Source organism: Nansenia antarctica (genome assembly GCF_963989245.1).
Source record: "Nansenia antarctica genome assembly, chromosome: 12".
Classification (NCBI taxonomy): Eukaryota; Metazoa; Chordata; class Actinopteri; order Argentiniformes; family Microstomatidae; genus Nansenia; species Nansenia antarctica.
In genome coordinates this window covers 29,153,310-29,175,187 of record NC_137682.1, presented here as the reverse complement: position 1 = coordinate 29,175,187, position 21,878 = coordinate 29,153,310, and the positions used below count along the sequence as shown (strand labels likewise).

At 45.9% G+C, this 21,878-nt stretch overlaps 1 protein-coding gene across 1 annotated transcript in view; it reads left to right on the top strand.

The window, feature by feature from the left end:
- The window catches only part of gdpd5b (glycerophosphodiester phosphodiesterase domain containing 5b), a gene marked incomplete at both ends in the record, with an annotated part of 57,072 nt that overhangs the window by 27,741 nt on the left and 7,453 nt on the right, over positions 1-21,878 (top strand). The window contains 9 exons of the mRNA XM_080543048.1: positions 2,031-2,134; positions 3,720-3,813; positions 4,058-4,117; positions 4,550-4,648; positions 4,893-4,986; positions 10,076-10,221; positions 15,684-15,766; positions 18,517-18,667; positions 19,702-19,923. Coding sequence (XP_080399174.1) covers positions 2,031-2,134; positions 3,720-3,813; positions 4,058-4,117; positions 4,550-4,648; positions 4,893-4,986; positions 10,076-10,221; positions 15,684-15,766; positions 18,517-18,667; positions 19,702-19,923 — 1,053 coding nt within the window. The remainder of the gene's footprint in view (positions 1-2,030; positions 2,135-3,719; positions 3,814-4,057; positions 4,118-4,549; positions 4,649-4,892; positions 4,987-10,075; positions 10,222-15,683; positions 15,767-18,516; positions 18,668-19,701; positions 19,924-21,878) is intronic.

Here is a 21,878-nt window from a genome sequence, read left to right as displayed (position 1 = left end):
CCCTCACAAAACAGGCCCAGAAGAGACTGTTTTTCCTGAAGCAGCTCAGGAAATTCCACCTTCCAAAGACCACGCTGGTGAACTTCTACACGGCCATCATTGAGTCCATCGTCACCTCCGCCATCATCATCTGGTTCCCCGCTGCAGTGGCCAAGGACTAGGCCAAGCTGCAGCGGGTGATACGCTCGGCGGAGAGGGTGATTGGCTGCCCTTTGTCCCCCCTTGAGGCCCTGTTTAAAAGTAGGGCTTTGGGGAGGGCCAGGAAGATCATGGCTGACCCCGCACACCCAGGACACGGTCTCTTCGCCCCGCTCCCCTCAGGCAGGAGGGTGCGGTCCCTAAAAACTGTGAAGGCCCGACATACACACAGCTTTTTCCCCACAGCCATCCGGCTCCTAAATGCCGCTGCCCCCCCCCCCCCCTGTCCTGACCCCTATCTATCTACCCTCCCTCCACCCCCACCCAGAGAGCTTTGGACTGTCTGGACATGAACACTTGAACACTTGATCTCTGCACTTTATATTTATATTAATTATGGCTCTTGCACTTTGATGTTGGTTTGCACTGTCTTGTCCTGTCTTGCACTTGTCCTGCTGTAAACCGTGCTCCATTGTCCCAAACCAAATTCCTAACATGTTTACATGTCATGGCAATAAAGTCTTCTGATTCTGATTCTGATTCTGATTCTGATTCAGAATAAGACCACCAAGTTTTTTTTTTTTTTATAGAAATTCCAGTGGTGAACAGAAACAGCATGTTCAAGCTTCCCTTATAACTTGTGTCCAAACTAAGCCCCAATTCACCAAAGCTGTTGAATCCATTTGAGTAACTGACATACCCATGCAAAACACATGCATGAGTTTTCCCCATAGTTAAACAGCTTTTTGACATGTCCACATAATCTCTTTCTCTCTCTCTCTCTCTCTCTCTCTCTCTCTCTCTCTCTCTCTCTCTCTCTCTCTCTCTCTCTCTCTCTCTCTCTCTCTCTCTCTCTCTCTCTCCCTCAAAATTTTTTTTTTTTAAAAACAAAAAGAATGTAATGTACATAGTATACATGTACATACTAGAATAAATAAATAGATTACATACTAGATTACAAATAAATAGATTACAAATAGATTACATAGTAGAATAAATAAATGAAATAAAACATATTATTATTCTCTCTCTCTCTCTCCCCCTCCCCCTCCCTCTCCCTCGAGTGCCCATGGAGTATGGTACTGTACTGTGTCAATGATAGTCAGCTAAAGCACAAACAGATCTGAGACCAGGCTGCACAGGCAGCATTGTATGCTAATCCGAGGGCTGGGGTGCAAATCATGTTTGAGGCCAAGTCACTCCTGCTCCGTGTATTTCAATTATCTGATGGCTAAGGGTCATCACACTAATTATAGTTCATTATTATTTTGTGCCTATCTGTTCTTTTTGTGTGGTCTTAACTTCTCATTCCATTTCATGACTGAGGTAAAACAATTAACTTCTTTAGTTAAGAAAGGGTCAAAAGGTTGATGCCTGAAGTTTTTTTTTTTTTTAAGTGTACTTTTGTACATCAAGGGTTCTGTTATATTTAACTTGCACCGGTAACTGATATAACATGTGTGTCCTGTCTTCTATAATGCACATCGTGAATGTGTCTTTCAAACAGACACGCTATGACAGTCCCTAACCCAGTGTTGTTTTGTCATAAAGTACCCAGTCACATTGCCTCATCTGACTGAGTAGTGTTTAACATTTTTGGCTATGAGACAAGGCTCAGCTGTTAGTTCACAGTGTGTGTAGCGGCTGCTATAGTCATGTAGATGATAGACTTTGCTACTCTGTTTGGCAGCAGCTAAGGGCTGATCACCCAGTGATGGAGTTGAAGGCTGAGATTTGTTGATTTTGATGTTGAGGAAAGGCTCCTGTACAGTACCTGATCTTATCAGCTTTCCTTTTTTGGGACAGCGCATCAATGTTTGTAAGCAACAGTATTCCACAGTATTTCCATGCTGATGATTCTCATTGTGTTTGTTTGTGTGTATATTTCTCAGTGGGAGTTCCTGTGGTCCCTTATACTCTTCTTCACTTTCTGTCTGCTCCTGGTCTGGTTCTACTTCTGGTGGGAAGCGCACAATGATTACAATGAGTTTAACTGGTGAGTAACCTGATGTGTGTGTGTGTGTGTGTGTGTGGGGGGGGGGGGGCGGAGGATAATCTTTTCTCTGTAAATGCTGGTATCATCTCTATTTATCTTTTCACCATTTTCCAAAAGCTGAAAATGCTTTTACTCTGTAACCTTAATATAGCTTCTAAGTAGTTTAAAGTCGTCCGTCATGCCCATGCTCATGTTGGGATGATCCCAGCAGCTCTCCTCTATTCGGGGCAGGACGGGTCAGGCTTTTATGAATGCAGATTACAGGGGACATTTTAGCAGACCAGAGACACCCTGTAGCCCCCAAATCAACCTCAGTCAATCATAATGTGGGCCATTCATTGGTGGATTATGGAGTATCAAATCTAATGCATACGCAACCAACCCACCCTTGTCTTAAAGGCACTGGAAGTATTGGTTCCGCTATAAGGAGGCAAGACACACTGCACATTCAATTGGGGCTTTACAAAAAATGATTTTGTGATTTATGTTGCACTTTTTCAGGTGATACTTAACATCATTTAGATACACTATGATACTAGATACACTATGTATGTCACTATGCCTCCGTACAGAATATCCAGAGGCTTCTGTTTTCACTGCAGCTTCATTGTGGCCATGGGCCCTGGGCCACTGTCAGGTTGACTTGTGTCTGTCTTGTGAGAAAGAAGACTAGAGTCTCTTGTACAGTACAATTCATTTTGTCCCCCCAAGGTTATTTCCTCTTGCTACCTCGCTGCACTTTATCTCTATTCAATGTCACCTCTCCTCCACCCCCTTCTCTGTCTCGCTCTCTCTCACTTTCTCTCTCCCTCTACTGAGGAGGAGTGCTGCCTTCTACAGTATTGCAAAGGCAGCTTTCATTGGTGGTGACCTGATGGTGACCTGGCTATGTTGCCAGTGGAATCACTGATAAAGAAGGGAATGTAATTAGCAGCGTAGGCCTCAATGTGACTCCCCCCTGCTGCTCTCCAGCTGAGGCGGGGTTAGGGTTAGCCCAGGTTCTCCTCAGCTTGACAGTATGCTGTGCATGCGTGCGTGCGTGCGTGTGTGTGTGTGTGTGTGCGTGCGAGAGAGGACTTCAGGACATCTTTGTTCCTTTTGTTCCTATCCCACTTTGTATTTCAGAGATAATTTGCCAGCAGTTAACATTATGATTACATAATCTCTTGGCCCCAATTCTGTCCGAGCAACTGCCCCCATTGCTCAGAAGCAGCTTCCTTTGTTGCGTTTAGCTGTCTGCTTGAAAATTCTATTAGAACAATAAAGGCAAAGGATCCTTCTCAAAGGCACTAGAACTAAATCTTGGGATTTCAGTGCAGGCGCTGGTTTAACACTGCAACTGTAACTCGTTGTTTTCGATCCATTTAAATGGACTCCCTGACCTGAACCATTGAGATGGAAAAACACTCCATTGATCTTAGATCAGTATCTATGGACAATGCCCTCCTACATCTGGAGGCATACATCCTCTCCTAGGCTGACAGATGAGGCCAGCACGGCTGCCTGTCCTGCTTCTGGTTAAGACATGATACCGTCTGGTGATGCTGATGAGACGCTGTTATGTAACTGACTTCCACTCTTGCAGGTTTTTATATAACCGTTCTGGGGAGTGGAGGGACGGGACCGTTCCAATCCTGGCCACCACGGCTGCCGGCTTCACTTATATTGCATTTTTAATGGTGAGTGATGTCGTATCATCAAACATTCACAGCAGGATGGTGTTGATACTGTGCCGAGCCCTGGCACTGCCCAGTTGTTGTGGGGGTAAAGCGGCAGCATAAAAAAACCTGTGTTCCCACTTCCCAGGCACATCTGTGCCACACCCACACGTGGACGTTGTGATTGTAGGAGCAGATGTTGACCTGTTTTGAAAGCAGTACATTTGTCTGTGTATCATCTGTGTATGTTTATCTATTCTTTCAGATTTTAGCACTTTGCCACATAGCAGTTGGGCAACAGCTGAACTTGCACTGGCTCCACAAGGTAAGTGTGTGTGTGTGTGTGTGTGTGTGTGTGTGTGTGTGTGTGTGTGTGTGTGTGTGTGTGTGTGTGTGTGTGTGTGTGTCTATGCCCGTTTGTGTGTGTGTGTGTGTGTGTGTGTCTGTACTCGTGTGTGTGTCTGTACTCGTGTGTGTGTCTGCGCCCGTGTGTGTGTCTGCACCTGTGTGTGTGTGTGTCTGCACCTGTGTGTGTGTCTGCGCCTGTGTGTGCATGCGTGCGTGCCTGTGTGTGTGTGTGTGTGTGTGTGTGTGTGTGTGTGTGTGTGTGTGCGTGCCTGTGTGCGTGCCTGTGTGTGTGCCTGTGTGTGTGTGTGTGTGTGTGTGTGTGTGTGTGTTTGTGTGTGTGTGTGTGTGTGAGTGTGTGTATATGAGACAGAGTCCGATGGTCCACCTCTCTCTCTGTCTGCCTTCCCAGGTAGGAGTCATGACTGCACTGCTGACCACCATCATTGGGATGATAACTATCAATCAAACATGGGGGGAGGAATGGACTGTCATCCCCATATCACTCCAGGTTGGTTCAAAACAAGTCGCCACTCCAAAGGGGATACTTGAAGTGACACTTGAATATTGCACCCTTGTAACCAGCAGCAAAATTCAATATAGGAAACAATATTACAAACCTCCATGAAAGCAATTAAAGCCACTGTCTGTGTCAACACTTAATTAGTCATGCAATATAATGAACCAGTGCTTTAACACGGCCTCGTAATGCCGTAGTGATGTCATAATGTCACACCTCTGCTCTCCCCTCCCAGGCCACAGGTCCCTTCCTGCACATAGGAGCCCTGGTGGCGGTCACGGCGCTGGCCTGGCTGGTGGCTGGACAGGTGGCCCGTGCAGAGAAAACAAGTAAACCGTCTGTGTGACTGTCCACCCTTACCTGTCCACCCTTACCTGTCCACCCTTACCTGTCCACCCTTACCTGTCCAGCCTTACCTGTCCACCCTTACCTGTCCACCCTTACCTGTCCACCCTTACCTGTCCACCCTTACCTGTCCACCCTTACCTGTCCAACCTTACCTGTCCAACCTTACCTGTCCACCCTTACCGATCCCAAATCCCCAAAATGTCACAGTTCACAGCGGTTGATGGTGAATGATTAACACCCAGGTATGCGAGGGTAGGGTGGCAGGCATACTGAACATTCCTCTGCACTCACGTGATGTAGAACCAACAAAACACATCGGGCCTACGAGGGCACTGGACACTGCTAGTTAGACATACAGGAGAGACCGGTCCGAGTTTCTCAAGTGCTAGGTTGCTTTTGCACCTGAATATTAAATCAGGTGATAATGTTTTATTTAGAACATGTACGCTTGGCTGTATTGTGTTTGTATTACATCGTTATACAATTTATTCATTTATAGTATCAGACCATTCCCATGGAGATGACATCTATTTGACCTCTGTGACCTCTGTTTGTGATGTAGCAGCTGGTGGTGGTTTGCAGAGGTTAATATGTCTTGGTACATAACATAAACTCAGCATGTGTCTGAAGAGGTTGTGAGGTTAAGGAGTGAAGGCTTTCGTCTTGTGTCTGGCAACAAGAGTTCTTCTGACGCATTCAACCTGGCTGAGCAGTGTGTTACTTACCCAGCACAGAGAGGGAGCAGGAGAAAGTGAAATAGTTTAGGCTGTATAATGAAGCCGGCCTTATACTGTAACTGCTCCACATCCAGTCACTGCTGCATTATATCAGCCGACCCGGGCTGGCCTGCTTCTTTGGCGCTTTTCCATTTGTCGGCCCGGCACGGCTCGGGTCGGGTCGGCTTGGTTCTTTAGCTACCCTTCGCGAGCAGGAACTATAGGGCAGAAGGGTACCTTTTTGCCAGGCTGCGTGTGACGTGTGACGCTGCACACCGTTGATTGGTCAATGGAAATCGTCATCCCATGTTCATAGATTTCATCACTAACCGCCATTTTTAAATACCACAACAGATTTTGCTCTAGGAAAATGTCACTTACTGTTTCTGTAATAACGTATTAATAAAGATTTGAAAAAATATGATAACCATCGTATTATCTTAGTTTAATGTCATTTCAATGCATCATAGAACTTTTATTTACAACAAGCTAGTGTTGTTCCGATACCGATACTAGTATCGGCATGGCCACCGATACGCACAAAAATGCTGGTATCGGTATCGGCGAGTACTAACAAATAATGACACCCGATACGCAGCACGTTGCGTTTTTCTCAGCTTGTCTGCTATAGTAGCCTGACACAGCCTTCCTAACACAGACATGCCCAGGCATGCTCCTCTGCTGGAACGCTATTGGCCCAGAGCAGCTGCTCTCAACCAATGGCGTGGCAGCTTTTCACTATCGCGGAAAAACAAACACGCATGCTGTAGAGGTGTAGTGAGGAGAACATGTCGGCGGTTTGGAGATATTTCAAGGTGGATAGTCCGGTGTGTACAACGGCTAAATGCACAATTTGCGGTCTCAATGTGTCGAGGGGTGGCACTAAAGCTGCCAGTTTCAATACTAGCAACTTAATTAAGCATTTAAAGGCAAAACATATTAAAGAGCACAAAGAGTTTCTGTCATCTACTGCAGCTGCGACAGCGAGCAAGAGAACGGATGGACCAAAACAACAAACGCCGTGGTATCGGATCGGTACTCGGTATCGGCAAGTACTGCACGGTCAGGTATCGGTATCGGGATCAAAAAATGGTATCGGAACAACACTACAACAAGCATAACAAAAAATCGCTATTATGGCGATGTACTGTGCCTATGCTGTTCCTCAGTCCAGCGCTTCATCATCCCCCTTCTAAAACTGCCATCTCCCCTTTCCATCCCTTATGTCATTTTATCAATGAACATTGTATTACTGTTATTTCAACATTTAAGCCTCTTTCACACATAGTTCCCTGTAACTTCAATGGAATCCCAAGCTGTGCCGTCCAGGCATTTTCGCCGTTCACTCATGAGTCAAATGCCGGTAGATTCGCGTCTTGCTCCCTTTAACACATGTTGGCGTTTCCCTGGTTGCGAGATCTAAACTACTAGAACTGAAAGCGGCAGGTAACAGGCACGTAACATCCATATGCTGTATATCAGTGGAGGCTCCTCCATAGAGGTGAAGGAGGCCTGGCCTCCCCAATAATTTGAGAGAAGAGAGAGAGATTTAAAAAAGCAATAATTATATTTATTTTATTTATTTATTTATTTAACATATTATATTATATTAATATTATTTACGTTTTGTTCATAAATCTGAATTTTTCCATGGCTAAAACCCAATATTGCAATTGTAAAGCACCTACAGGCCAGAATCCCTATCCGTTTCTATTGAAGGAGGCCAGGCCTCCTGTCGGAAAGTCCAGGCCTCCTGTCGGAAAGTGGTTTCTCATAGAAGTCAATGTAATGCAATTTTTCTCATGGCAATATTTGATTGGCCAAATCACTGAAAATGGGTGGGCACAGGAGGCCTTGCCTCATCATGCATTGAGTCCAGGGCTGAAAGATTGACATTTTGTTCGTCCAATCACATTGTGATCATTACAAGACGGCAGCTCTACCTCATGCGCCACAGCCGCCCTGGCTGAACGCCAGTCACTTCAGTGCAGGACACGCTAGAACACCCATGGCTATTATCCCTGAAAATAATAGCTCATTTGGCCAAATACTTTTGCTTAAAATGACCATTTAGGATTTATTGAACAGTTTTATTTTTAATATTAATAATTAATAATTGTATGTAGTATGTTGTGGTGAATGTTGTGAGCCTGAGCAGAAGGGACAATAGCTGCTGCAGGCGGACCATGACCCATTGTGCAGGTAACTTATTACATATGTTGTTTGAGTTCTATGTTTTGGTGCATTTTGTAAGAGTCCACTCGTGGTGTTGCTAGCATTCGCGAGCTAGGGCATGGCTAGTCAGTAACGTCATGTTGCATTCCACGTGTAGTACCTTTTTCCGCCACACGCGTGTATGAGTGCTGTTCTGCAGGATAAATATTAGAAATGGATGAAGTATTGTTCTGAATTGTATATTGTGTGTCTGATTGACATAGTGTTTGAGTGCTTTTGACATGTCATTGATTGTATGTAGTATGTTGTGGTGAATGTTGTGAGCCTGAGCAGAAGGGACAATAGCTGCTGCAGGCGGACCAGAGATTCATGCCAATTGTTTTGTTTATTTGATGACCCATTGTGCAGGCAATAAAAGCTGCTTCATCCACCATCCTGAGAGTGTCCCAATCCCTTCAGTACCGCCAAACACGAATTAATAATTTTTAACAAAGACAGATAAGAAGAACAGGGAACATTCCATCGCGAGTGTAGCGAGCAAGCGGAAAAAAAATTGGCCTCCTCAATTCTGGAAGTCACCAGCCTCCACTGCTGTATATATAAATAAATATATTTGACTACCAGCAAGACACCGGAGCACTCTATAACAAACGCGGAGATTGTATGAGCCCCGCGTCAGTCAGCCTTTTCGTAGAAATACATCGTTTCCCAATCCCTGGTTGCGAGATCTAAACTACAAATCTACTAGAACTGAAAGCGGCAAGTAGGCTAACAGGCACGGAACATCCATATGCTGTATAAATAAATATATTTGACTACCAGCAAGACAGCGCTGCACTCGTATCTATAACAAACGCGGCGATTGTATGAGCCCCGCGTCATTCCAATGAGAGAAGCACACACAACACACAAAGCACACACAATGAGAGAAGCACAGCCTTTCCGTAGAAATACATCGCTCCCTGTATAACGTTATATATCTAACGTTACATGCTTTAAGGCTGATCTGTGCATGATGGTGCTGCATTTTGACATAATTCTTATCGCATTTCCCCCCGTTGTGCTGTGCTGTGCCGTTCCATAGTCCAGAGCTTCATCATCCCCCTTCTAAAACTGCCATCACCCCTTTCCATCCCTGGCGTCATTTTATCAATGAACGTGGTATTATACATATTTACATATTACATATTTGTTGTTATTTATGGAAGTGTCCGGTTGCTGGAGGAACCAGGACGCCGTCTACACTGCACAGTTTAGCCCGAAATAGAGGGAGTGCTTTATCCCGCTAATAGAATACAGTTCCAGTAATAACACTTTTATCTCTATATTGTAATCATTCTCTTCATCTGTTTTTAAATGTTGATCTATTTATATCGATCTATTCTTGCCAATTCCTTATTACCAGTGGAAAGGGGGAACGCTAAAACACTTTAGGACTTTCCGTTCAACGGAGGAATTTATAGAACTCGCATAGAGTTCATCTCGCATTTCCCCCGTTGATGTGACGAACTGAAAGCGGCAAGTAACAGGCACTTAACGTTACATGTTTTAAGGCTGATCTGTGCATGATAATGCTGCATTTTGACATAATTCTTATCGCATTTCCCCCCGTTGAGCTGTATAGCGGCACTTATTACAGTGAATCGCTCTTATGACACGTAACTCCTCCTACAGTCCCGGGTCGCTCCGTATAATGGAGAAGCGTTTCTGAAAGTACGGCACGGCACGGCTCGGATACAAATGCGGCCCGCGTCAGCCCGGTAGTGGAAAAGCCCCACAAGTCTAATGTATTATTATTATTATTATTATTATTATTATTATTATTATTATTATTATTATGTGTAGATGTAATCCATCCGACCTGCTGTACAATATTTAAACAACATCATAGACATTCATGACGAGCTAAATCACATGATACTTGTCTTATGTCCATCGAGGTACTAGAATTGTTTGTCATTTCTAAATGACTGAATCACCTCAATGTAATAACCGTTTGTGACTACAGTCTAAAGCATGTTGAGTAATAATGTAATAATCATTTGTGACTACAGTCTAAAGCATGTTGAGTAATAATGTAATAACCATTTGTGACTACAGTCTAAAGCATGTTGAGTAATAATGTAATAACCATGTGTGACGACAGTCTAAAGCATGTTGAGTGATGGCCTCTCTCCAGGGTTCCAGGTAGTCGTCATGTTGCTCTACCTGAGTGTTCTACTGGGCCTCTACCTGGTCCCTCTCTCCATCACGTCCCCCTGCATTAAGGACCACTCCCACCTCAAACCGCGCCCCGACGTCATCGGTCACCAGGGGGCCCCCATGGTGAGTCAACCGACCCAAGGGTCCAATCGTAGGGCTTGTACTGTAGTGTCCCACACCTCCCACGCCATGCTAATAGTGTAGGTATGTAACCTTCGTAGAGGGGCAGTAGAGAAAACGATTTTCTCTTCAATGTTTCTACTTCTCTAACACCCTGGGCTGTTCTAGTATATTAATGACCCTCTGGTCCCAGAGCTGAAAATAGACCAGGAACAGATACCATATCTGCTGCTTTATCTCCAGGCAGCTATACTGTATGTGAGAGCGACCTAACAGCTACATCTATGGGAGTTATTGAGATTAGATTTGATATGATGTGTAGCATTTGTTCAGTTGGTCATGGATGTCTCTTCTTCATCATCATTACATTTTACATTTTGGCATTTATTAGATGCCTTTATCCAAAGCGACTTACATCTAATACATTTGACTAAGTAAGTTAATCATCTATCCACCAGTCATAGCAGGAAAGAGTAATCTATGCTAAAGACTGGTGCCATTCATAGTTTGCAGTCACGTGACTGGCGCAGAGCCCTGGAGGGCAAAACATAGTGGAAACTCTGTAGAACTGCAGCACCGACCTGTCATTTTACCACCTGTTTCAAGCAACAATTATTTAGATCACCTCTCAAAAGAAGAAAAACAAAGATATGTGAACAAACTACACATTTTGGACACTTGCGATGCATATACAGCACCTGCCGCAGTATTCCAATCACTAAAAACAGCGAAGTCGCTGCCAGAGCTGCAGTTGGGTGATGTCTACATATGTCTTGTGGAGAATGCTTTCCCTCACACTGCTGCCATAGTGGGGCGGCTAAATGCATTTTTATAGGAAAATCGTTCACAAGTGGATAAAAGCATCAAAATTGGTACAAATGCTCCTTGGGTATTGCTCTTTTGATAAAACCTGTTAGCCATGCAAAAATCAAGATGGCTGCCACTTTTTCCAAGATGGCCACCATTTTCGGCCAGGAAATACTCTTTTGGGGAAAACTTTGTATAGAATTGTCCAATATTAATGATCTTACTATCAAACCATACCCTTTTTACCACAGAGAAGCCAGATTTATAACTCTGGAGAGGCCAAGAAGTTTCCTTCTACCAGTAGCTACTCCTGTTTGTTCTTTAACCCTCTTCCCCTCTACTGACTAATATCAAAATGTGCTTTCTCCCTATTCCTGTTCTTCTGACACTCAGGAGGACACATAGTTGCTACATCCCCCCTCGCAACCCTTCCAATCTCATTCATCCACCTTCTTCTACTGACCATGACTTCATTGCCGCGGGCGGTCTCTGGAACTGCCAGTCAGTGGTCTGGAAAGCAGAGGCTATCTCAGCTTATGCGTCGCTCATGGCCCTCAATTTCCTCGCTCTCACTGAGACCTGGATCACATACAGCTACACCAGCAGCCCTCTCTGACACCTACTCCTTTTCTCATTCCCCTAGATCCTCTGGTCGAGGGGGAGGCACAGGACTCCTCATCTCGCCTAAGTGATCACATACTGTCCTTCCCCTGTCACACCTGTCAATATCCTCCTTTGAATTCCATGCTGTTCTCCTCCCCTGTCAAACGTCACATTGTTGTCATCTATCGCCCCCCAGGCCAGCTAGGCGAGATGGATGGCCTTCTCAGCTCCTTCCCTGATGATGGCACTCCGCTCGTACTACTAGGTGACTTCAACTTCCAATCAGAGAAGCTTCTCTCATCTGGAGTACTTGACCTTCTCCTCTCCTTCGGCCTTACCCTGTCCTCCTCTCCTCCGACTCATAAGGCAATCAGCTCCACCGTGTCTTCACCAGATCCTCCCACACTTCCAATCTTACTGTTACTCCTCTTCCAGTTTCTGATCATCACTTTATATCCTTCTCCCTTCCCCTCAAAACCACCTCTTCCCTGTCAGCCTCTAACCACTTTAGACCCTCTCGTCGCAACCTACGTACCCTGTCCCCCACCACTATTTCTTCTTCTGTCTTATCCTCCCTACCTTCTGTTGAATCCTTCTCCCTTCTATCCACTGAAGCAGCATCCTCCACCCTCCTGTCCACTCTCACCCCATCCTTCAAAGCCAGCTCGATCCACTGTCCACTAACCTTGAAGCCAGCTCGATCCACTGTCCACTAACCTTGAAGCCAGCTCGATCCTCTCCTCGGGCTCGCTGGCTCTCTGAAACACTACATGCTTGTAGACTAGAGCTCAGGGCAGCTGAGAGGAAATGGATAAAAACTGGCCTCTCTGATGACCTTAACCTCTATCACTCTCTCCTCTCCAACTACGCCTCCTCTGCATCAGCTGCTAAAGCATTCTACTATCATTCCAAAATACTTCTTCTGCCTCTAATCCTAGAAAACTGTACTCCACTTTCTCCACACTCCTTAATCCACCTCCTCCCCCTCCTCCTTCCTCCCTGTCTGCCAATTACTTTGTCACCTACTTCGAAAAAAAGGTGGACGACATCAGCAGCACCTTTTCCCCTCCTCCTACCAACGCTGCTAACACCCCTTCCAAACTCTATGCTCGACACTCGGTCTCTGGCTCATCATCTTTTTCCCCCCTCTCCCGTGATGAGATTCTCACACTTATCACATCCAAGTGGGCAACCACATGCCCTCTCGATCCCATCCCCTCCCCTCTTCTCCAATCCATTTCCTCCGACATCCTTCCTTACCGTACCACCGTAATCAACTCCTCCCTATCCACAGGATCTGTCCCAGCGGCCTTTAAAATAGCCAGAGTCAAGCCGCTCCTCAAGAAACCTACCCTTGACCAATCATCTGTCCACAACTACAGACCGGTATCCCTTTTCTCCTTCCCTTCCAAAACCCTTGAACATGCGGCATCTAAACAACTGACTGACTATCTCCGGAAGATGGAACATTTAGACCCCCACCAATCCGGCTTCAAGGCTGGGCACTCCACTGAGACTGCTCTCCTTGCTGTCACGGAAGCCCTCCACTCTGCTCAAGCTTCCTCCCTCTCCTCTGTTCTCATTCTCCTGGACCTGTCTGCTGCCTTCGACACAGTCAACCACCAGATCCTTCTCTCCATCCTCTCAGAACTGGGCATCTCTGGCACCGCACACTCCTGGTTTTCTTCCTACCTGGCGGAGAGAGACTACCTCGCTGTCTTCTCCACGAACCCTCACCACTGGGGTACCCCAGGGCTCTGTCCTAGGGCCCCTACTGTTCTCTCTCTACATCAAGTCTCTTGGCTCGGTAATCTCCTCACATGGGTTCTCCTACCACAGCTACGCAGATGACACTCAACTCTTTCTGTCCTTCCCCCCCTCTGATCTACACGTGGCAACCCGTGTCTCTGCATGTCTCGCTGACATTTCAACATGGATGTCAGACCATGGCAGAAAAATGGCAGCCATTTGGAAATTTGCGTGGCTAACGTTTTTTTCCCAAAGAATGACCCAAGAGGTACACACAGTAAAATGTTGGTGCTTTTATCCACAAGTGAACGATTTTTACCTTATCTGCTCCACTACGAGGATGAAAGCGTACAAAAGTACAGACAGTTATCTGTTTTTTTCGATCTGGATGGGTCAATAATGCTAATGTTAACTAGCTAGCTAGCTGATAAAATAGCTGGCAGGCAGCGGAAGAAAGATTTGTTTTGCCCGCCAGGTGGGCGTTCCCATTATGCCGTGACGACACGTGCAAACTATGAATTGGCTGTCGTCGTGCTAGAAGAAGGAAGATGTTTTTATTTTTTTTTATTTTATTATGACACTGGGGCAACAATACATGGTATTGTAGATGTCTCAGGAGAGACAGTTAAGGTGTAGCCTGAAGCGATGGGTCTTCAGTCTACGGTGGAAGATGGGGAGTGATTCTGCAGTTCTGACAACAATGGGAAGCTCGTTCCAGCAACGGGGAGCCAGTATAGTGAAGAGACGTGAGCAGGTAGCGACTGCTGCACCCGCGTAGAGGTGGTGGAGCCAGTCGGTTTGGGGGATGACTGTTGCATGCAGGTAGGCAGGGGTTACCAGGGTCTTGAATCTGATGCTGCTATCGGTTGAACACTTGGCGGGGAGCCCTGCCAGCAGTCCGTTGCAGTAGTCAAGGGGGGAGATGACCAGTGACTGGACCAAGAGTTGAGCTGTTTCTCTGCTGAGGAATGGACGTATCCTTCTGATGTTGTAGAGGAAGAATCTGCAGGAGCGAGCTGTCACTGTGATATTCACCTCACAGGATAAGTGTTTGTCAAGGATCACTCCAAGATTCTTGGCTGTCTGGGAGGAGGCTACAGTAGAGTTCTCAACTGTGATGGAGAGGTCTTGGAGAGGGCAGGCTTTCCCGGGGAGGAAGAGTAGCTCAGGTTGAGCTTGAGGTGGTGGGCTGATATTCATGCAGAGATGTTAGGAAGACACTTGGTATAGAGGGAGAACAGTAAGGGCCCTAGGACAGAGCCGTGGGGGAGCCCAGTGGTGAGGGCTCGTGGAGAGGTGTAGAAAATGTGAAGAACAATTTCCTATGGTTAGAGGCAGAGGATTGTATTTTGGAATGGTAGTAGGACGCTTTAGCAGCTGATGCAGAGGAGGTGTAGTTGAGGAGGAGAGAGCGATAAGGGCTTAGGTCATCAGGGAGGCCGGTTTTTCTCCATGACCAAAACCATTTTCCTTGTTTCATTTGAGCTGCTCAAACTGAGTATTCAATTGAAAGGTGCATTTCATATACAGGTATGATTCATGAGGTTTCACATGTCTTCCTCGGGAATGGACTGATTTATCATTGAGAGTTATGTGTTTGATTTAATGTCAGCCAAATGCCAAATGAATAAATCCAAGATGACAATTGTTACGTGACAGGCATAGGCCACAATCCAATGTTTTTGCCAATATCTATCATCTAAAATGCTAACAACTGGTTTACAAACACTGGCACAACCACACCCTGTTCTCCAGCCAGTTGAGGCATGTGTCATTGATCAACATGGCGTTAAAAGCTGAAATTAGAAGACCTGGAGATGTGAGAACTCCCCCTAGGCTAGGGCATGTCACATGACTGATGACATTGTTTTTCCCAGCAGCACTTTACATTGATATCCATAGGCCTCTATAGCCTTTCTACTCACAGGTTGAACTACAGTATGACTGACCACTATCAGTTTGACTCCTATGGCCATGTCATGCTCACCAGTCCCTTGTTTGTGTTGTTTAACCAGCAGTCTATTGGCTTTCACTTATAACTAACTAGTAGGAATGGAAATCCATTTCACAAGATTGCACTCTTGTGTCTAGTCCATTGAGTACTGGTTGATGTGAATGTTTTTGACCTCATAAAACATCAATGACAATACCTGATACCCTTCAGTACGTTTTAATTATTAACATTTTAATTGTAATTACAAATCAAATGTATTATTCAGTTATATGCAAACGTAGAACCAAAGTGTGTAATAGAGAGCTTAAACAGTCAGGCAATCATATGCTGATGTTCATCCCTCCACTCCTAGCTGGCTCCAGAGAACACTCTCATGTCCTTCCGGAGGGCTCTACAGATGAACGTCAGTGGGCTAGAGGCTGATGTGGCAATCAGGTAACGAATACAGAAACACACACACACACACACACACACACACACACACACACACACACATAGGGGGCACCCGTAGCCAGATCAATAGATCTGAGCAAGGAGAGGATCTTGTGTGTATGTGTGTGCATGCATGCGACTGTAATGTAATGTGTGGAGCACACATGGGTGTGGTGTGTGTGTGTGTGTGTGTGTGTGTGTGTGTGTGTGTGTGTGTGTGTGCGTGTGTATGCATATGTGTGTTGGTTGGTTTGTGTGTGCATTTTGGTGGTTTTGGGTGTGGAAGATGTTGAGCGTATTATATACATCCCTCCATCCTATCCACCTACCATCTTTCACCCTACCTTCCACCCTACCTTCCACCCTACCTTCCACCCTACCTTTCCTACTACCTTTCCCCCTACCTTTCCCCCTACCTTCCACCCTACCTTCCACCCTACCTTCCACCCTACCTTCCACCCTACCTTCCACCCTACCTTCCACCCTACCTTTCACCCTACCTTTCACCCTACCTTCCACCCTACCTTCCACCCTACCTTCCACCCTACCTTCCACCCTACCTTCCACCCTACCTTCCACCCTACCTTTCCCCCTACCTTTCCCCCTACCTTTCCCCCTACCTTCCACCCTACCTTCCACCCTACCTTCCACCCTACCTTCCACCCTACCTTCCACCCTACCTTCCACCCTACCTTTCCCCCTACCTTCCACCCTACCTTCCACCCTACCTTCCACCCTACCTTTCCCCTACCTTCCACCCTACCTTCCACCCTACCTTTCCCCTACCTTCCACCCTACCTTCCACCCTACCTTCCACCCTACCTTCCACCCTACCTTTCCCCCTACCTTCCACCCTACCTTCCACCCTACCTTCCACCCTACCTTTCCCCTACCTTCCACCCTACCTTCCACCCTACCTTTCCCCTACCTTCCACCCTACCTTCCACCCTACCTTTCCCTCTACCTTTCCCCCTACCTTCCACCCTACCTTTCCCTCTACCTTTCCCCCTACCTTCCACCCTACCTTTCCCTCTACCTTTCCCCCTACCTTCCACCCTACCTTTCCCTCTACCTTTACCCCTACCTTCCACTAGGGATGGCCGGTTTTTCGGTTATACCGAAAACCGGGGTTTATAAAAATAGAAACGGTTTTTTATCAAAACCGTCTGAAACCGGATTTTTTTTCAAAACCGTCTGAAACCGGATTTTTTTTTTTTTTTTTTTTGAGAGGTTTGGTCAGTTGTGAAGAATAACTGAGGATTAATATCTAATTGGGATTATATTTAAGGGTAACGAATCACTCTATGGGAAAGATAGTTGCCTTCAGTTATTGGTAGATAGGAAAGGTTTTTTTACAATTACTCGCTTACATTTAATAAGATCATTTTCGCTGCTCTCTGTAAAGCGCATTGGGTCACTTTTGTGAGAAATGCGCTATAGAAATAAAATGTGATTTGATTTGATATCAATCAATCAATCAAACTTTATTTATGTTCTATAGCACAAATCATGCATTGAATGTAACTCCAAGTGCAGTATTTAACTAAACCACAATATAATAAAACAAGAGCTATACGGATCAAGAGTGTTTGTGCACAGCGCCACTGTGTGTGAAGGCGCTACTGAAAGTGATGACAGAACGCATGTCTCAGAAGATACGCGGTCACTTAGTGACGCAAAGGTAGTTCTGTATTTATCTCTATCTGTATTAGTACATTTATTTTGAAAGCTCTATTTTGACAGCTCTACCATGGGCACTTTTATTTTGATGGGGCATTCTTTGTTGATTGACTTACGACAGTTCAGGACGATGGGGGTAGTGGTAAAGGGGTAGTGGTGGTCTAGTGGATAGTGAGTTGGACTTGTGATCGGAAGGTTGTGAGTTCAAATCCCGCCTGAAGCCACACCACTGCTAGTGTGCCCTTGGGTAAGGCACTTAGCCCTCAGTTACTCCAGGGGGAATGTCCCTGTAATTCGTAATTGTAAGTCGCTTTGGATAAAAGCGTCTGCTAAATGGCAAAATTATTAATTATTATTAGGACGAGTCAGTCTCGCGGCATGTGGTTTTTATGAAAAGCTTTAAGTATGTTCACTGCATAATTCTAAGTCTAATATTTCAGTGATTATTGAGCAGTACTCAAATATTTAAATACATTGAGCAGCAGCTGAAACTTTGTCTAAGAACCAAGATATTGAGAAAGCAGTTCATTCAATGAAGACGCTGTTCCAAGAGATGATCTTCCGTGCAGGCGTGCACCCTGGATCAGCGGAGCTGGTGTGTTAAGTGTTCATGTGTTTTCATGTATAGTGTAGCTTACAAAAGTCTGCCTTTCCACTTATATTTGTGAAACTAAGTAGCCTAAATGTGTTGCGACTGTGCTTACGGTGTTTTAATGGTGTTCGACATGAGTGTATTGTAGCAGTAGGGCTCAATTATTTGAAATTGGCGCTCTTTTTTTTATTTTATTTTTTAAATATTTTTTGGGTTAACCGGAAAACCCCGGTTTTAGTCTTTGACGGTTTTTCGGTTTCAATAATTGGAAACCGTCCATCCCTACCTTCCACCCTACCTTTCCCTCTACCTTCCACCCTACCTTTCACCCATTTGTCTGAGCTGAGTAATTAAACCTGATGACAAACAGAACCAGGCCATGCTCCTCACACCAGCGGGCATCATATGTCATCAGTGTGTCTAATCCTGAATCAAAGGCATGCTACAGTAGACTTGACTGTTGGTCTCTTTCCGACCTCAGTCTTGACGGGGTGCCTTTCCTGATGCGAGACCTCACCCTGAGGAGGACTACAGATGTGAGGAAGGTCTTTCCAGACAGACAGCTGGACGACGCCTCTTTCTTCAACTGGACTGACTTACACAGCCTCAATGCAGGCCAGTGGTATTTGAAGGTATTACTGCCACACCCCCGCTAACGGAAAATGCTACACTCCTTCCTCTGCTTACACTCCTCCTCTGCCATCTTTGTTTGATTGTCAACAGAGGTCTTCACACACTGTTAATCTTATCTAATGTCTAATTCAATGATAACATCATTGATTTTGCAGGACACAGTATTCAGTATTCCACGAAGTAGTTTACTCGAGACTCATTGTCTGAGTTCATAAGCCTTTGCTTTCAGGAGTTCAGTAAGGACTGTATGGATCAATTCCCATTCAACTGAACTGAAATGTCATTGATGAATAGGAAAAGTATTTTCGATGATGATTATTTCCATATACCGAGTTAAAATGGAATTTAGCCCAACCATCATCAAATAACAGTTTGTTGTCAGGATTTGGCATAATCCCACTTGATGTATCTGATTATCTGACCCCAGAAACATCTGTTCCCCCTGCTCCCGTCTGGCAGACTATACCGGTGCGCCCAGCATGGGACCTAAGCCTTCTGCAACAGCTTCTACCCCAAATACATGTTGTCTTCTCCCCGTTGACTCTCCCACACATACTCACCAACATGCTGCTATTGGTTTTTCACATTATCTAAATGCCATCTAAAGAATGTTTGTACTACCAACAGATATATTGATATATTATTGCACATGACTGGTTTATATTATTATTGCACATGACTGGTTTTGCACTGCACACTACCGCCTAACCTTATATTGTTAAATCCTTTGATTTATTGTCATAATCTATTGTAGTTTATTGTAGGTGTTACCACTGTTTGAGGCCCTGTGTGAACCAAGCATCTGGCTGCTGAGCATGTGACAATAAAGAACTCTGACTGTGATTGATGTGTGTGCTGTGTGATGTGTGTGTGATGTGTGTGTGTGTGTGTGTGTGTGTGTGTGTGTGTGTGTGTGTGTGTGCGTGTGTGCGTGTGTGTGTGTGTGTGTGTGTGTGTGTGTGTGTGGGTGTGTGTGTGTGATGTGTGTGTGTGTGTGTGTGTGTGTGTGTGTGATGTGTGTGCTGTGCTCTAGGACGACCCCTTCTGGACAGTCCAGTCTATGTCCCAGATGGAGGTGAGGCTGGCTGGGAACCAGAGTGTGTGTAGCCTGGAGCAGCTGTTACGACTGGCTGCCCCACACAACCACACCGTGGTCTTCACCCTGCGCAGACCCCCGCCGACCCACCCCTGTTACCACAGCTGGATCAACGACACCCTGGAGGTCATACGGCTGTCGGGGATAGCACAGAACCAGGTGAGGGTGACAACAGTACTGTATATGGTGTACTATAGCAAGTGGAGGAAAACCTATTTACTCAGTGGATATTTAAAGAACCTTAAAGAATGTATAACATGCTTGAATGTAGACCTCCTTTTACCACACACAATATTGATACATATACAGTACTAGTCAAACGTTTGGACACACTTTCCCATTCAATTGAATGGGGAAGTGTGTCCAAACTTTTGGCTAGTACTGTATATCCAGTTTCAAACTAAGTACCAATTGATTGATGATTGATTGATTGATTGATTGATTGTTATGTTATGTTATGTTCATTTTATTTATAATGCGCCCCCCATCCAACTTTTACATCGGCCCGGGGCGCAGCCCGGGTAAAGGAACAGATAAAGACAAGGACAAGGAACACGGAAAGCAATCAGACACAGACGACTTAAACGTACATCTCAAGGGATACAATTCACAACAAATAGGGAGTAGACTTAGGGAACATCATTGACGAAGAGGTGGGATTTTAACTTGGCTCTAAAGGAGTCCAGAGTGGGGGCAAACTTGATGGCAGAAGGGAGCGCGTTCCACAGGGTCGAGGTTGGTGCGTGGGACCCTCAGGCTGAGTTGGGCGTGGACCTGAGCCTGGGTCTGGGCCTTGAGGTGGAAGACTGGTCCAGGAGGTCCTTGATGTAGGGTGAGGCGAGACTGTTGAGAGCTTTAAAGACAAAGGTGCAAATGTTGAACTTCACTCTCTTCTTCACTGGGAGCCAGTGAAGGGAGATGAGGACAGGGGAGATGTGGTCCCTCATGTTGGTACCTGACACCAGCCTAGCAGCGGCATTTTGGACTAGCTGCAGGCGGTAGATGGTCTTATCAGGAAGTCCAGCATAGAGTGAGTTGCAGTAGTCGAGCCTAGATGAAATTAGCATGAGGACGACCCTCCTCAGGTCACTGGGGGTGAGGAAGGACTTGATCTTGGCTATGATGCGTAGTTGGTAGAAACATGACTTCACGACGGAGCTCACTTGTCGGTCAAGGTTGAGCTCGGAGTCAAAGATGACACCGAGGTTCTTGACATGTGGTCTGACAAGGGTGGACAGGCTTCCCATGTTGGTGCTGAGCTGAGTGATGGCGGTGGTGTTGCCGATGAGGAGGATTTCCCCCTTGCTCTCATTCAGCTGTAGGAAGTTCTGGGCCATCCACTCCTTCACATCGCGGAGGCAGTCTATCAGGCGCTTCAGATCGGCGGGGTCGTCAGTGTTGATTGATAAGTAAAGCTGGGTGTCGTCCGCATAGCAGTGGAATGAGATCTGGTAGCGTTGAGGGATTAGACAGAGGGGGAGCATGTAGAGGGAGAACAAGATGGGACCGAGGATGGAGCCCTGAGGGACCCCACAGGCGAGCTGTTGATTATTGAGAGGATGTGTGGCCCTACCGTGTCGAACACCTCTTTGAGGAGGGGGGTAGGGATGGGGTCCAGAGGCGATGAGGCCGGCTTCAGTGCAGCGGCCATCTTGGATAGGGCTGGTAGAGTGAAGGTGTGGTGGCTAAGTCCTTGGTGGAGTGCGGGATGTTTTTTCTGATATTGGTGACAGAAAAAAAGGATAAAAAATCCTCGCACTTAGCCGGGGATGGATCCTGGATGACGGTAGGGGGGGGTGAACAACGGTGTTGATCGTCCTGAATAACACTCTGGGGTTGTGTGAGGTGTTGGAGATGAGAGTGGCAAAGTACTTAGCCCTTTCAGTCTTTACCACCTTCTGATAGGTCCTCTGCTTTTCCCTCAAAATCTCAAGTGAGATGGTCAGCCTGTCCTTTTTCCACCTGCGTTCCGCCTGTCTCCACGCTCTTCTCTGAGATCTGATGGTGTCGTTGAGCCAAGCTGAGACCCTGGGTTTGGGCTTTTTCACGGTAAGCGGGGCTATCGAGTCGAGGATGGAGCGACAGGAGGTGTTGAACATGGAAGTGAGTTCCTC